At 48.3% G+C, this 15,051-nt stretch overlaps 1 protein-coding gene across 17 annotated transcripts in view; it reads right to left on the bottom strand.

Annotated features, from left to right (window-relative positions):
• The window catches only part of rims1a (regulating synaptic membrane exocytosis 1a), an 857,383-nt gene extending 842,834 nt beyond the window's left edge, over window positions 1-14,549 (bottom strand). For 4 of the 17 annotated variants that reach the window (XM_087979575.1, XM_087979613.1, XM_087979584.1 and 1 more), the window contains exon 1: window positions 13,990-14,541. In XM_087979575.1, coding sequence (XP_087835701.1) covers window positions 13,990-14,144 — 155 coding nt within the window. In that variant the 5' untranslated portion in view covers window positions 14,145-14,541. Of the gene's footprint in view, window positions 1-13,989 lie in introns of all 17 variants that reach the window. The other 13 variants (XM_087979629.1, XM_087979654.1, XM_087979592.1 and 10 more) reach the window with 9 other exon arrangements.
• Between the last annotated feature and the right edge of the window lie 502 nt (window positions 14,550-15,051).

The following is a 15,051-nucleotide window of genomic DNA, read 5'->3' as shown; positions in this document are numbered from 1 at the left end:
GGAGGGGGGGGGATGCGGGGAGAGAGGGGAGGGGGGGGGATGCGGGGAGAGAGGGGAGGGGGGGGGATGCGGGGAGAGAGGGGAGGGGGGGGATGCGGGGAGAGAGGGGAGGGGGGGGGATGCGGGGAGAGAGGGGAGGGGGGGGATGCGGGGAGAGAGGGGAGGGGGGGGATGCGGGGAGAGAGGGGAGGGGGGGGATGCGGGGAGAGAGGGGAGGGGGGGGATGCGGGGAGAGAGGGGAGGGGGGGGATGCGGGGAGAGAGGGGAGGGGGGGGGATGCGGGGAGAGAGGGGAGGGGGGGGGATGCGGGGAGAGAGGGGAGGGGGGGGGATGCGGGGAGAGAGGGGAGGGGGGGGGATGCGGGGAGAGAGGGGAGGGGGGGGGATGCGGGGAGAGAGGGGAGGGGGGGGGGATGCGGGGAGAGAGGGGAGGGGGGGGGGATGCGGGGAGAGAGGGGAGGGGGGGGGATGCGGGGAGAGAGGGGAGGGGGGGGGATGCGGGGAGAGAGGGGAGGGGGGGGGATGCGGGGAGAGAGGGGAGGGGGGGGATGCGGGGAGAGAGGGGAGGGGGGGATGCGGGGAGAGAGGGGAGGGGGGGATGGAGAGAGAGAGGGGAGGGGGGATGGAGAGAGAGGGGAGGGGGGGATGGAGAGAGAGGGGAGGGGGGGATGGAGAGAGAGGGGAGGGGGGGATGGAGAGAGAGGGGAGGGGGGGATGGAGAGAGAGGGGAGGGGGGGATGGAGAGAGAGGGGAGGGGGGGATGGAGAGAGAGTGGAGGGGGGGATGGAGAGAGAGTGGAGGGGGGGTGGAGAGAGAGTGGAGGGGGGGTGGAGAGAGAGTGGAGGGGGGGTGGAGAGAGAGTGGAGGGGGGGTGGAGAGAGAGTGGAGGGGGGGTGGAGAGAGAGTGGAGGGGGGGTGGAGAGAGAGTGGAGGGGGGGTGGAGAGAGAGTGGAGGGGGGGTGGAGAGAGAGTGGAGGGGGGGTGGAGAGAGAGTGGAGGGGGGGTGGAGAGAGAGTGGAGGGGGGGTGGAGAGAGAGTGGAGGGGGGGTGGAGAGAGAGTGGAGGGGGGGTGGAGAGAGAGTGGAGGGGGGGTGGAGAGAGAGTGGAGGGGGGGTGGAGAGAGAGTGGAGGGGGGGTGGAGAGAGAGTGGAGGGGGGGTGGAGAGAGAGTGGAGGGGGGGTGGAGAGAGAGTGGAGGGGGGGTGGAGAGAGAGTGGAGGGGGGGTGGAGAGAGAGTGGAGGGGGGGTGGAGAGAGAGTGGAGGGGGGGTGGAGAGAGAGTGGAGGGGGGGTGGAGAGAGAGTGGAGGGGGGGTGGAGAGAGAGTGGAGGGGGGGTGGAGAGAGAGTGGAGGGGGGGTGGAGAGAGAGTGGAGGGGGGGTGGAGAGAGAGTGGAGGGGGGGTGGAGAGAGAGTGGAGGGGGGGTGGAGAGAGAGTGGAGGGGGGGTGGAGAGAGAGTGGAGGGGGGGTGGAGAGAGAGTGGAGGGGGGGTGGAGAGAGAGTGGAGGGGGGGTGGAGAGAGAGTGGAGGGGGGGTGGAGAGAGAGTGGAGGGGGGGTGGAGAGAGTGTGGAGGGGGGGTGGAGAGAGTGTGGAGGGGGGGTGGAGAGAGTGTGGAGGGGGGGTGGAGAGAGAGTGGAGGGGGGGTGGAGAGAGAGTGGAGGGGGGGTGGAGAGAGAGTGGAGGGGGGGTGGAGAGAGAGTGGAGGGGGGGTGGAGAGAGAGTGGAGGGGGGGTGGAGAGAGAGTGGAGGGGGGGTGGAGAGAGAGTGGAGGGGGGGTGGAGAGAGAGTGGAGGGGGGGTGGAGAGAGAGTGGAGGGGGGGTGGAGAGAGAGTGGAGGGGGGGTGGAGAGAGAGTGGAGGGGGGGTGGAGAGAGAGTGGAGGGGGGGTGGAGAGAGAGTGGAGGGGGGGTGGAGAGAGAGTGGAGGGGGGGTGGAGAGAGAGTGGAGGGGGGGTGGAGAGAGAGTGGAGGGGGGGTGGAGAGAGAGTGGAGGGGGGGTGGAGAGAGAGTGGAGGGGGGGTGGAGAGAGAGTGGAGGGGGTGAGAGGGAGAGTGGAGGAGAGGAGTGGGGGGAGGAGAGAGAGTGGAGGGGGGATGGAGAGAGAGTGGAGGGGGGATGGAGAGAGAGTGGAGGGGGGATGGAGAGAGAGTGGAGGGGGGATGGAGAGAGAGTGGAGGGGGGATGGAGAGAGAGTGGAGGGGGGATGGAGAGAGAGTGGAGGGGGGATGGAGAGAGAGTGGAGGGGGGATGGAGAGAGTGGAGGGGGATGGAGGGAGAGTGAGGGGATGAGAGAGTGGAGGGGGGATGGAGAGAGAGTGGAGGGGGATGGAGAGAGAGTGGAGGGGGATGGAGAGAGAGGGAGGGGTGGAGAGGGGGATGGAGAGAGAGTGGAGGGGGGATGGAGAGAGAGTGGAGGGGGGATGGAGAGAGAGTGGAGGGGGATGGAGAGAGAGTGGAGGGGGGATGGAGAGAGAGTGGAGGGGGGATGGAGAGAGAGTGGAGAGGTGTGGGGAGAGAGGAGGGGTGTGAAGAGAGAGAGTGGGGTGGGTGTGGGGAGAGATTGGGGGGTTATGGGGAGAGAGGGGGACAGAGAGAGGGGGCAGAGAGGGGGCAGCAGAGAGAGAGGGGGAGGAGGGGGGGTGGAGGGGATGAAGTGGAGATGGGGCGGAAGGTGGAGGGTGGGAGGTGGAGAGGGGAGGTATAGAAAGAGATATAGCAAGAGGGGTGCGGGGGATACCGTGTGTATAGTAGAGCTAAAGATAGAGAGGGGGCGAGAGCATGAAAGCGGGTGAGCGAGACACAACGGGGCGAGAAGGAGAACGAGAGTGAGAGGTGTAGCAAGAGACACGGATATAGAGAAGGGGGCAGGGAGGGAGAGACAGTAGTGTGTGGAGAATGAGTGGTGCGGAGAGAGAGTGGAGGGTTGCAGTGTGAGAATGGTGGGTTGCGGTGTGAGTGGAGGGTTGGAGTGAGAGAGAGAGATAGAGGGAGTGGACAGAGAGAGAGAGAGAGAGAGAGAGAGAGAGAGAGAGAGAGAGGTCTAACATAGACCAAGTGAATTTGAGGGCAGGGTGGAAGTTGTCAGCAAAGTCTATGGAGTAATGTAGGATTCTGAGTAATCCAAGATGGAGGACAGGAAAAATTTCTGTCTGTAAGAGCTGCTCCTTTTTTTGAGGTATTTTAGGTGCCTGGAGGTGATTTCCTTGAATTCTAGGAGCAGCAATTAATGTTTTAAATGCTATTGCATTGTTTTGGAACTTTGGAAAAAAAAAAGTCAAAACAACAGCAGTTTTAAAAGGGAGAAGAGCAGGCAAAGGAAGCACATGGTGAGGTCAGTGCAGGAGAGAGAGAGAGGGACAGAAAGAGAGAGAAAAAAAAACAAAAGAGAATAAACATGCAGAGTTACTGCCTTTGCTGTTTTTGAATTCATGTGTCGCTGGACATTGGAGTGCATCTGGGAAAATTAACAAGCAGTGAATTTCACAACTAATCTTGGAGGAACCGGTTTGGGCGAAGTTCACAGAATCAGATAAGTTAATTGTTGTTTTAAGTCTGTCCAAGAGAAAGGCTGTATTAGTGAGTACAGTAGATTCTTTCTGGATTGTATGTTTTTGGAGATAAGTCTCTTGATTAAATTTAAAATATAAGCCATAGCTCTTAATTTAACCTGGTGCAGTGTTTTGTAGAGAAATAAGACAGTGTTATTTTCTGGGACTGTAGATTGTGAAGGAGCAAAAATGGCCTTTGCAGTGATATGTACTTCTTGTTAGAGGTGGGAGTTTAAAGAGAGTTTAAGGGTTACTGCAGATTATATCTGCCATAAATGCTGTTGGATGCGAATCTTATCAGATCGAGTGGATCGGTTGGAGAGACAGATAGAAGCGATGAGGAATTTGCAACAGCAACAGATTGTGATGGATGACAGTTATAGGCGGGGGGGAGATGATGTCTCAGATAAAGTCATATAGATGGATTAACTCCAGGAAGGGTAAGAGAGGTCGGCACCTAGGGCAGGAGTCTTTTGTGGATATACCTATTTCAAACAGGTATGCTGTTTTGGAAAATGTAGGGGGTGATGGATTCTCAGGGGAACGTAGCACGAGCAGCCAAGTTTCTGATATTGAAACTGGCTCTAATGCAACGAGGGGTAGGTCGGCTTCTAAAAGATCAATTGTGTTAGGAGATTCTGTAGTCCAAAGTACAGACAGACGTTTCTGTGGCCAGCAGAGAAAAAGCAGAATGGTGTGTTGTTTCCCTGGTGCCAGGATCAAGGATGTCTCAGAGAGGCTGCAGAATGATCTCACGGGGGAGAGGGGCCAGCAAGAGGTCATCATCCACATTGGAACCAACAATACAGCAAGGGAAAAGGTTGAGATTCTGAAGGGAGATTACAGAGAGTTAGGCAGAAATTTAAAAAGGAGGTCCTCAAGGGTAGTAATATCTGGATTACTCCCAGTGCTACGAGCTAGTGAGGGCAGGGGTAGGAGGAGAGAGCAGATGAATGCATGGCTGAGGAGCTGGTGTATGGGAAAAGGATTCACATTTTTGGATCATTGGAATCTCTTTTGGAGTAGAAGTGACCTGTACAGGAAGAACAGATTGCACCTAAATTGGAAGGGGACTAACATACTGGCAGGGAAATTTGCTAGACCTGCTTGGGAGGATTTAAACTAGTAAGATGGGGGGGCAGTGGGACCCAGGTAGATAGTGAGGAAAGAGATCAATCTGGGACTGGTACAGTTGAGAACAGAAGTGAATCAAACAGTCAGGGCAGGCAAGGACATGGTTAGGACTAATAAATTAAACTGCATTTATTTCTTTGCAAGGAACCTAACAGGGAAGGCAGTTGAACTGAGGGCATGGTTAGCAACATGGGACTGGGATATCATAGCAATTACAGAAACATGGCTCAGGGATGGGCAGGACTGGCAGTTTAATGTTCCAGGACACAGGAAGGATAGAAAGGGAGGCAAGAGAGGAAGGGAAGTGGCATTTTTGATAAGGGATAGCATTACAGCTGTACTGAGGGAGGATATTCCCAGAGACACATCCAGGGAAGTTATTTAGGTGGAACTGAGAAATAAGAAAGGGATGATCACCTTATTGGCATTGTATTACAGACCCCCTAATCGTCAGAGGGAAATTGAGAAACAAACTTGTAAGGCGATCTCAGCCATCTGTAAGAATACTAGGGTAGTTATGGTAGGGGATTTTAACTTTCCAAACATCGTTTGGGACTGCCATAGTGTTAAAGGTTTAGATGGAGAGGAATTTCTTAAGTGCGTACAAGGCAATTTTCTGATTCAGTATGTGAATGTACCTACTAGAGAAGGTGCAAAACTTGAGCTACTCTTGGGAAATAAGGCAGAGCAAGTGACTGAGGTGTCAATGGGGGAGCACTTTGGGGCCAGCGACCATAATTCTATTCGTTTTTAAATAGTGATAGAAAAGGATAGACCAGATCTAAAAGTTGAAGTTCTAAATTGGAGAAAGGCCAATTTTGATGGTAATAGGCAAGAACTTTCAAAAGCTGATTGGGGGCAGATGTTCGCAGGTAAAGGAACGGCTGGAAAATTGGAAGCCTTCAGAAATGAGATAACAAGAATCCAGAGAAAGTATATTCCTGTCAGGGTAAAAGGGAAGCTGGTAGGTACAGGGATTGCTGGATGACTAAAGAAATTGAGGGATTGGTTAAGAAAAAGAAGGAAACATCTGTCAGGTATAGACATGATAGATCGAGTGAATCCTTAGAAGAGTGTAAAGGAAGTAGGAGTATACTTAAGAGGGAAATCAGGAGGGCAAAAAGGGGACATGAGATAGCTTTGGCAAATAGAATTAAGGAGAATCCAAAGGGTTTTTACAAATATATTAAGGACAAAAGGGTAAACAGGGAGAGAATAGGGCCCCTCAAAGATCAGCAAGGCGGGCTTTGTGTTGAGCCACAGAAAATGGGGGAAGAGACTAAATTAATATTTTGCATCAGTATTTATTGTGGAAAAGGATATGGAAGATATAGAATGTAGGGAAATAAATGGTGACATCTTGCAAAATGTCCAGATTACAGAGGAGGAAGTGCTGGATGTCTTGAAACGATTAAAGATGGATAAATCCCCAGGACTTGATCAGGTGTACCCGAGAACTCTGTGGGAAGCTAGAGAAGTGATTGCTGGGCCTCTTGCTGAGATACTTGTATCATCGATATTCACAGGTGAGGTGCCAGAAGACTGGAGGCTGGCAAACGTGGTGCCACTGTTTAAGAAGGGCAGTAAAGACAAGCCAGGGAACTATAGACCAGTGAGCCTGACCTCGGTGGTGGGCAAGTTGTTGGATGGATTCCTGAGGGACAGGATGTACATGTGTTTGGAAAGGCAAGGACTAATTAGGGATAGTCAACATGGCTTTGTGGGAAATCATGTCTCACAAACTTGATTGAGTTTTTCGAAGAAGTAACAAAGAAGATTGATGAGGGCAGAGCAGTAGATGTGATCTATATGGACTTCAGTAAGGCGTTCGTCAAGGTTCCCCATGGGAGACTGATTAGCAAGGTTAGATCTCATGGAATAAAGGAAGAATTAGCCATTTGGATACAGAACTGGCTCAAAGGTAGAAGACAGAGGGTGGTGGTGGAGGGTTGTTTTTTAGACTGGAGGCCTGTGACCAGTGGAGTGCAACAAGGATCAGTGCTGGGTCCTCTACTTTTGTCATTTACATAAATGATTTGGATGCGAGCATAAGAGGTACAGTTAGTAAGTTTGCAGATGACACCAAAATTAGAAGTGTAGTGGACAGCGAAGAGGGTTACCTCAGATTACAACAGGATCTGGACCAGATGGGCCAATGGGCTGAGAAGTGGCAGATGGAGTTTAATTCAGATAAATGCAAGGTGCTGCATTTTGGGAAAGCAAATCTTAGCAGGACTTACACACTAAATGGAAGGTCCTAGGGAGTGTTGCTGAACAAAGAGACCTTGGAGTGCAGGTTCATAGTTCCTTGAAAGTGGAGTTGCAGATAGATAGGATAGTGAAGAAGGCATTTGGTATGCTTTCCTTTATTGGTCAGAGTATTGAGTACAGGAGTTGGGAGGTCATGTTGCGGCTGTACAGGACATTGGTTAGGCCACTGTTAGAATATTGCGTGCAATTCTGGTCTTCTTCCTATCGGAAAGATGTTGTGAAACTTGAAAGGGTTCAGAAAAGATTTACAAGGATGTTGCCAGGGTTGGAGGATTTGAGCTATAGGGAGAGGCTGAACAGGCTGGGACTATTTTCCCTGGAGCGTCGGAGGCCGAGGGGTAACCTTATAGAGGTTTACAAAATTATGAGGGGCATGGATAGGATAAATAGGCAAAGCCTTTTACCTGGGGTCAGGGAGTCCAGGACTAGAGGGCATAGATTTGGGGTGAGAAGGGAAAGATATAAAAGAGACCTAACGGGCACCTTTTTCACGCAGAGGGTGGTACGTGTATGGAATGAGCTGCCAAAGGAAGTGGAAAAGGCTGGTACAATTTAAGAGGCATTTGGATGGGTATATGAATAGTAAGGGTTTGGAGAGATATGGGCTGGGTGCTGGGACGAAATTGGGTTGGGATATCTGGTCGGCGTGGACAGGTCTCTATGACTCTATAACTGCTCCAGTTCAGCCTGGGTACAGGATGCCGCATAAATGCAGTCATCAACGTTATGGTGGAAGAGTTGGGGAACAGCAGTATACATACTGAAGAGTGACTGTTCAACATAACTGACAAAGAGGCAGGTGTAGTTTGGGCCCTGAAGAAGGATTAATTCCCAAAATATTGACTTCTCCACCTCCTGATGCTGCCTGGCTTGCTGTGTTCTTCCAGACTCCTGTTTGTCAACCTTGGATTCCAGCATCTGCAGTTTTTCTTTTGACTCTAACCAAGTTTGTACCACTACAAAGTCTCCTCGAAGGATGTGCACTTTGAAGACGTTCTCTGCCTCCCTCAACCATGCTCCTGAGAAACAGTAAATACCTGAAACTTCAACTTCTCCAACTCTTGATGCTGTCTAGCTTGCTTTGTTCTTCAAGCTTTCTGTTTGTCTACACTGGATTCCAGTATCTGGAGTATTTTTGTCTCTACCCAGGAACAGGAAACCAGGTGGGTGGAGCATTTAAGTTGATGGATTGAGGGTGAATTGTGATTCTTGATAGTAAAATGCAGTTTTTATGTCCCCCGCAAGGTTGTGCTCATACTGTATTTTCCTCTCCTCTTATTCAATCCCTTTGCCCTCCTTTGCTGAAATTTAAACTTCTCCCAGGTATGCTACTATTTGTGCCCCTTCCTTGGATTTAATTTTTCTTGTTAGCATGGACAGGCCACCTTTTATTAATGTGCCAAATTGGAATGAACAATTGTTGCAGTTTGCATGTTTTAAACATTTGCCATTGCCTATCCACCATCATTGGTCTAAGTAACGATCCAAAATTTATCATAGCCAGCTCACACCACATGCCATCATATTTTCCTTTATTTAGTTTCTTGTTTCAAAATCAACGTCACTCTTCACCTTAAAGCAGAATTCTGTCATATTATGGTCACTCTTCCCCAAGGATAGAGTGACCATAATATGACAGAATACAGGTAGTCTGCCAATTATTCCTTCCTCATCACACAATACCAAGTCTAGGCCCATCCTTGAGTTGATAACAAAGCAAATCTGGTGACCTTCAATCCAGGCTCCAAAGTACACTGGTTCACATAGTTTACTCAGTGGTTAGCACTGCTGCCTCACAGCGCCAGGGACTTGGGTTCAGTTCCCACCTTGGGCAACTGTCTGTGTTGAGTTTGCACATTCTCCCCGTGTCTGTGTGGGTTTCCTCCAGGTGATGTGCAGGTTAGATGAATTGGCCATGCTAAATTGCCCATAGTGTTACGTATATTAGTTGGGCAAACCAAGCTGTATGTATTCTCACAAGTACACTGTCACTCACCAAGACCCATCCTACATTCTTTGTGAAAATAAATTAGTTAGGACACTTTTGGAGTACTACATTCAATTATTGCCACCCTGCATTACGAAGGATGTTTTGAAACCTGTAAGGGTTCAGAAAGGATTTTTAAGCATGTTGCCAAGATTGGAGGGTTTGACCTATAGGGAGAGGCTGAACAGACTGGGGCTACTTTCCCTGGAGCAGAGGATGAGGGGTGACCTCACAGAAGTTTGTAAAATCATGAATGCCATAGATAAGGTAAATATCCAAGGTCTTTTTCCTAGAGTGCAGGAGTCCAAAACAAGGCGGCATAGTTGAAGGTCAGAGGGGAAAATATTTAAAGAGACTTCAGGGGCAACTTTTTCCATGCAGAGGGTGGTGTGTGTATGGAATGAGCTGCCAGAGGAAGTGGTAGAGACTGGTACAATTACAACATTTAAACTGGATGGGTACATGAATAAGAAGGGTTTAGAGGGATATGGGCCAAATGCTGTCAAACAGGATTAGATTAATTTAGGATATCTGGTCATCATGGACGAGTGAGACCAAAGGGTCTACTTCCATGCTGTATGGCTCTGTAACTCCATGAAATTTAAGAGTAGTCATCATTTGCCTCATTTAAACTATATAATGTGGTTGGTGAGACAGGCTTTTACCTTACCATTCTTTGCAATTATGTATCAGAAAACCATTATGCATCATTATGTATTAGAGAAACACCTCTGAGGGTTATCAACCAAACATTGTTCAAATGTTGCAACAAGCAAGTGTCTTTAAATGTATTTAAAGCAATTAACATTTTGTAAGTACCTAAATTAATCTGTTAAACCTAGTTTTGGGATCTCAGAATCACAGTGTCGAGGTGGCCCTTTGGCCTTTCAAGTCTGTAGCACTAAAACCACGCTAAATTTACATTAGGCTCATATTGTGACATTTCAAGTGCTCATCCCAATACATTTTAAAATTTGTGAGATTATCCACCTCAACTACCCTCCCAGACAGTGTATTCCAGACACCCACCACTCTATGGGTGAAAAATGTTTTCCTCAAGTTCTCTGTAAACCTCCTGCTTTTTATTTTAAAATTATGCCCCCTTGCTATTGACTAAGGAATCCCTCTGTTCCTCTGAGATTCCTGGTGTCCTGCCATATATTGAGTAATGCCTTGTCTTGCTACTTCTTCCAAAGTGCATCACCTCACACTTATCAGGGTTAAATTCCATCTACCACAGGGGCAGCACGGTGACTCAGTGGTTAGCATTGCTGCCTCACAGCGCCAGGTACCCGGGTTTAATTCCCGCCTCAGGCGACTGACTGTGTGGAGTTTGCACGTTCTCCCCGTGTCTGCATGGGTTTCCTCCAGGTGCTCCGGTTTCCTCCCACAGTCCAAAGATGTGCAGGTCAGGTGAATTGGCCATGCTAAATTGCCTGTTGTGTTAGGTAAGGGGTAAATGTAGGGGTATGGGTGGGTTGCGCTTCGGCGGGTCAGTGTGGACTTGTTGGGCCGAAGGGCCTGTTTCCACGCTGTAATGTAATGTAATCTAATCTAATCCTTCTGTAATCTAAGACCTCACTCCTTTCTGTCAACAACTCGGTCAATCTCCGCATCAACTAAAACTTAATTATCATCGCTTCCACTTTTCATCTACATGATTTGTATATACCACTAAACAATAAAGAGACCCAACGCTGATCCTGTAGTACACCATTGGACATTGGCCCCAGCTTGGACAAACTTGAATTGTTTTCACCACAGCATTGCAGGCTGAAGGCGATCTGACTGGAGTCTATAAAATTATGTGAGGCATGGATAGGGGGATAGGTTGGACAGTCAGAGTCTTTTCTCCAGGCTGGAAATGTCAAATATTAGGTTAAAAGTGAGAAGAGAGAAGGTTAAAAGAAGATGTGCAAGGATAGTTTTTTTTAATAAATGGGGCATGGCCAGGGAGGTGGTACAGGCAGAGGCATTAGCAATATTTAAGAGGCACTCAAGACAGACACATGAACAGACTGGGAATGGAGGGTAACAGACCACGTGAAGGCAGATATGATTAGTTTAGTATGGCATCATGGTAGGCAAAGACATGGTAGGCCATTCCTGTGTTATACGAATAACACTGGGCGGCACGGTGGCCCAGTGGTTAGCACTGCTGCCTCACAGCGCCTGTAGACCCGGGTTCAATTCCCGACTCAGGCGACTGACTGTGTGGAGTTTGCACATTCTCCCCGTGTCTGCGTGGGTTTCCTCCGGGTGCTCCGGTTTCCTCCCACAGTCCAAAGATGTGCGGGTCAGGTGAATTGGCCATGCTAAATTGCCCGTAGTGTTAGGTTAAAGGGGTAAATGTAGGGGTATGGGTGGGTTGCGCTTCGGCGGGTCGGTGTGGACTTGTTGGGCCGAAGGGCCTGTTTCCACACTAAGTAATCTAATCTAACTAATTTGCTAAATTTCACCATCACAGAAAAGTACTTTCCTATTGTAAGTTCAAACTAAAAGTTTGATGTTCTTAATTTACCAGCTGTCAGTTTTTTTTCCAAAGTTTTTCAAAAGTAAAAACGAAAAAAGCATATACAGTTCTGGTACAGCCAATGCCCATCTGGTTACTTTGATCACTTCATCACCAGACAAACCCCACATATATATGTTAAGACTAGCAAACAAAAGAACTGAGAAAGAGGAAGTCAAATTACCAATGAGGCTTTATACATAGATCAAGTTATGAGGCTGAAATATGCATTTCTACTGTACACACATAGCTAAAATGTCCAATTTAAAAATTATTGCACTAAAACTTCCAGACCATGCTGCTAAAAAACTAAAGACTTGAACTCAAATTTCATGATTAAATTCAAGCATAAAATAGCAACTTACAAATGTTTAGAGCATTACAATATCTAATTCTGTAAATTAGATCTGTAAATACCTTAGAACATAAATATAAACAGATTTCAAACTTATTTAGACTGCATCTCGTTAATTGCATGTTTTTCTCTCTTCACGCAACACTTATGAAGTGTCAGGTTTGTTACATTCCCCGTTTCTTCCCTTTCATTTAGCTTTACTTGCTACATCCTCTTATATCCACTCTCTCCTTCTCCTCTTCCTCCCCATCCCCCACCCACCCCAGTGGAACTGTTTGCTCTTTCAAATCTGGATAGAGATGAAAAAACTGCAGATGCTGAAATCCAAAGTAAAAAGGCAGGAGACTGGAAGAACACAGCAAGCCAGGCAGCTTCAGGAGGTGAAGTCAACATTTCGGGTGCAACCCTTCTTCAGGACTTTCGGGTTACACCTGAAATGTCGACTTATACACCTCCTGAAGCTGCTGGGATTGCTCTTTCAAATCTGGCAGGTGGACGTGTCATTGTTCTGCCATGCTCACATTCTGATCACTTAAACTAAACTATCAACATTTTATATCCACCAGTACCCCCGACTCACGCCCCCCCCCCCCCCCCAACATTAAGTTTCAAGTCTAGATGACTTGATCAACTCTCTCTCCATGGATGCTGTCTGGCCAGTTGTGATCTCCAGCATTTGTTGTTTTCACTTGTGAAGCATTGTTAAGCCAAGCAGGAGAAATTTATAAAATATGAAAAAAAACATGTTAAACAAAAGATTCTATATGAAAGCAAAGTAATAAGTTCCTTCATAGTACCATACTTTAATGTCAAGTTAATGAGTTAAAGAGCAAGTTTCAAATACCAATACTTCATTTTAAATTAATAAGAATCCTTCCATATACAGTCTGTAAAATAGAAGCGTGTGGATAAAATGCACAAAATGTGCAATTATTATTTGCTGTTCATATAGCAACTGCAATTCAGAAATTAAAGATTCATAGGGCAAGCATAAGAACAAAAACATTCCAATTTTTGCTTGTTTTGCTCAATTTAGGTCAAAATGAAATTCAACAAGTTTCTATTGGTTTGGACTATAGTATCCTTAACTTTACCACAAACTGAACATTTTCATTCTTCCAAAATATTAACATAATACTTAGAACCCTAGTAACATACATATGCTACACATGTAACATGTGTGCACACAATGAACGCACAGCAAACAATTTTGCACTAGGATGCTAGACATACCACTAATCATGAAGTACTGTACATCTGTGACAAGATTTGGTTTGTGCCCTTAATGCTAAACATATCTTTTACTTTGATAGCTACATTTCAGTCACATTACAGAAGCCAATTTATGCATCTGCTTTTCCAGCATTTTTGTTCAGGAAATTGCTCATATTTATGCTCATTATGTTTTGCGAATAACCAAACTTGATGGTGCTACATCTCTGTTGGTATATAGATGGAGTATCTAAATCGCTTATTTGAAATGCTAATATTGAAAACCTGAATGCTTATATTAAAATCCCGATGAAGCACGGTTTAAACAAAAGAAAATTACCTAACCATGTATTTGGCCTGCTGGGTTTCATCATTTCTTCGATACAACCCCAGCTTACCACTAGCAAGTGATTATTCAGGGGAATGAAGTACTTGTATCAGATACAATATTGTGGGAAGAAATGTAAGCGCGCGCGGGTGGGGAACAGCCGAATAGGGGGAAAAAAGGAAGATGGATAACAAGCTTCATACGTTCAGCCTTGATAGCTCGAAGACTTTAATTAGGATCATGCATAAGCTTCCTGCTTTATAAAGACATAAGAATTATCTCATAGAGACGACTTCCTGCGAGACAAGGCCTGAGCTACATCACTGGAATAAAGAGCTCATAATGGCATATTTTTCATCGTCCATTTTTTCATAGACCTATAGACCGGTGAGAACATTTGAAAAGCAATGCACACACCGGGGGGAGGGGGGTGTCTGACTGACAAGTAATCACAACAAAACAGAATAAATAAGAAGATGCTTTTCGATCCATCAAATTCATTTCGAATAAGAAAAGGTCTGCTTCAAAATAAAGTATAAAACAAAATAAAAGTAGCAAATATACGAAGGCGACTCAGCCTCGGTGAAGCATCTTCTGCGTTCTCACTGAGGGAGAGGAGGCGATAAATGTGTAAACATTCTCCTTACTTTAACATCGCCTCTTCCTTCTGCTCCTCCTCCCGCTGCCTCTGCAGCACGGCCATGATGATGCCCCGCTCTTCCTCCGTCAGATGGCTCAGGTCCGGCATCTCGGCCGGTGCGCCTGGCGGCTGAGGACCGCGGGGGCCCAACGGCGCCGACATCTTCACCGGAGTGCCAGTCCAGCTCCGTCCCCTGGGGACAGAGGCAAGGAGAGGGACACGTACAGCCAGACCCCTGGCTGCTTGTGGTCAATGAGCAGCGGCTGTCAGCCCAGGCAGCGCCACTTAGCTCGCCGCTCGTTGCTGGGCGCTCAGCATCGTCTGCTGAGCAGCCGCGCCCTCCGTCTCAGCACCACCTCCCTAAGCCTGACTTTTCCACCATCCTCTCTAACTGCTGCTGAGCCCAGCCTCGGCTGCCTTCAGCTGCTCCGCCCTGCCACTGACGCTGGAAAGAGGATGGAGGGAGTGGAGGTGGAGTCTCTCTGTTTGTGCCCGAGATCAGTGCTGGAAGCACCCTTCAGACCTAGAATGAGGTCACATGAAGGGGTCTCGGAATGATCAGCACATCCACTTCCTCCCACCCTATCACGTTGGGAAATTTGCAACTCGGCAACATGGGAATTGTCTTCTGGTGGATCCGGTTGGACATTGTCAATAAAGCAGTATTTCAACGTTATTCCGAGATTGTGCATTGTTCCATCGACTTAGCCTCGACGGGAGAAAAAGTCGTCAGTTACTGGACCCACCAAGACTCCTGCCCATCTTCCGAGGACCCCCTTGTCCGCCTCCAATATACCCTATCCACCTGGACACCCCATGCCAGTCTGTTACCTGCCCTCAACCTCTTTATTTCCAACTGCTGCAGGGACATTGACCGCCTCAACCTGTCCACCCCCATCCTCCACTCCAACCTCTCACCCTCATAACGCGCAGCCCTCTACTTCCTCTGCCCCTGCCGCAACCCCAACCTCACCATCAAACCAGCAAGGTGGGGGGGGGGGGGGGGGGGGTTGTGCAGTGGTAGTTTGGTGCTCTGACCTCTAAATCGGTGAAGCCAGGTGCTAACTTG

Source organism: Chiloscyllium plagiosum, unplaced genomic scaffold (assembly GCF_037043375.1).
Source record: "Chiloscyllium plagiosum isolate Xiang-an unplaced genomic scaffold, Cpla_swu_hap1 HiC_scaffold_3, whole genome shotgun sequence".
In the NCBI taxonomy this organism is placed as follows: Eukaryota; Metazoa; Chordata; class Chondrichthyes; order Orectolobiformes; family Hemiscylliidae; genus Chiloscyllium; species Chiloscyllium plagiosum.
This window is presented reverse-complemented; position numbering and strand designations above follow the sequence as displayed.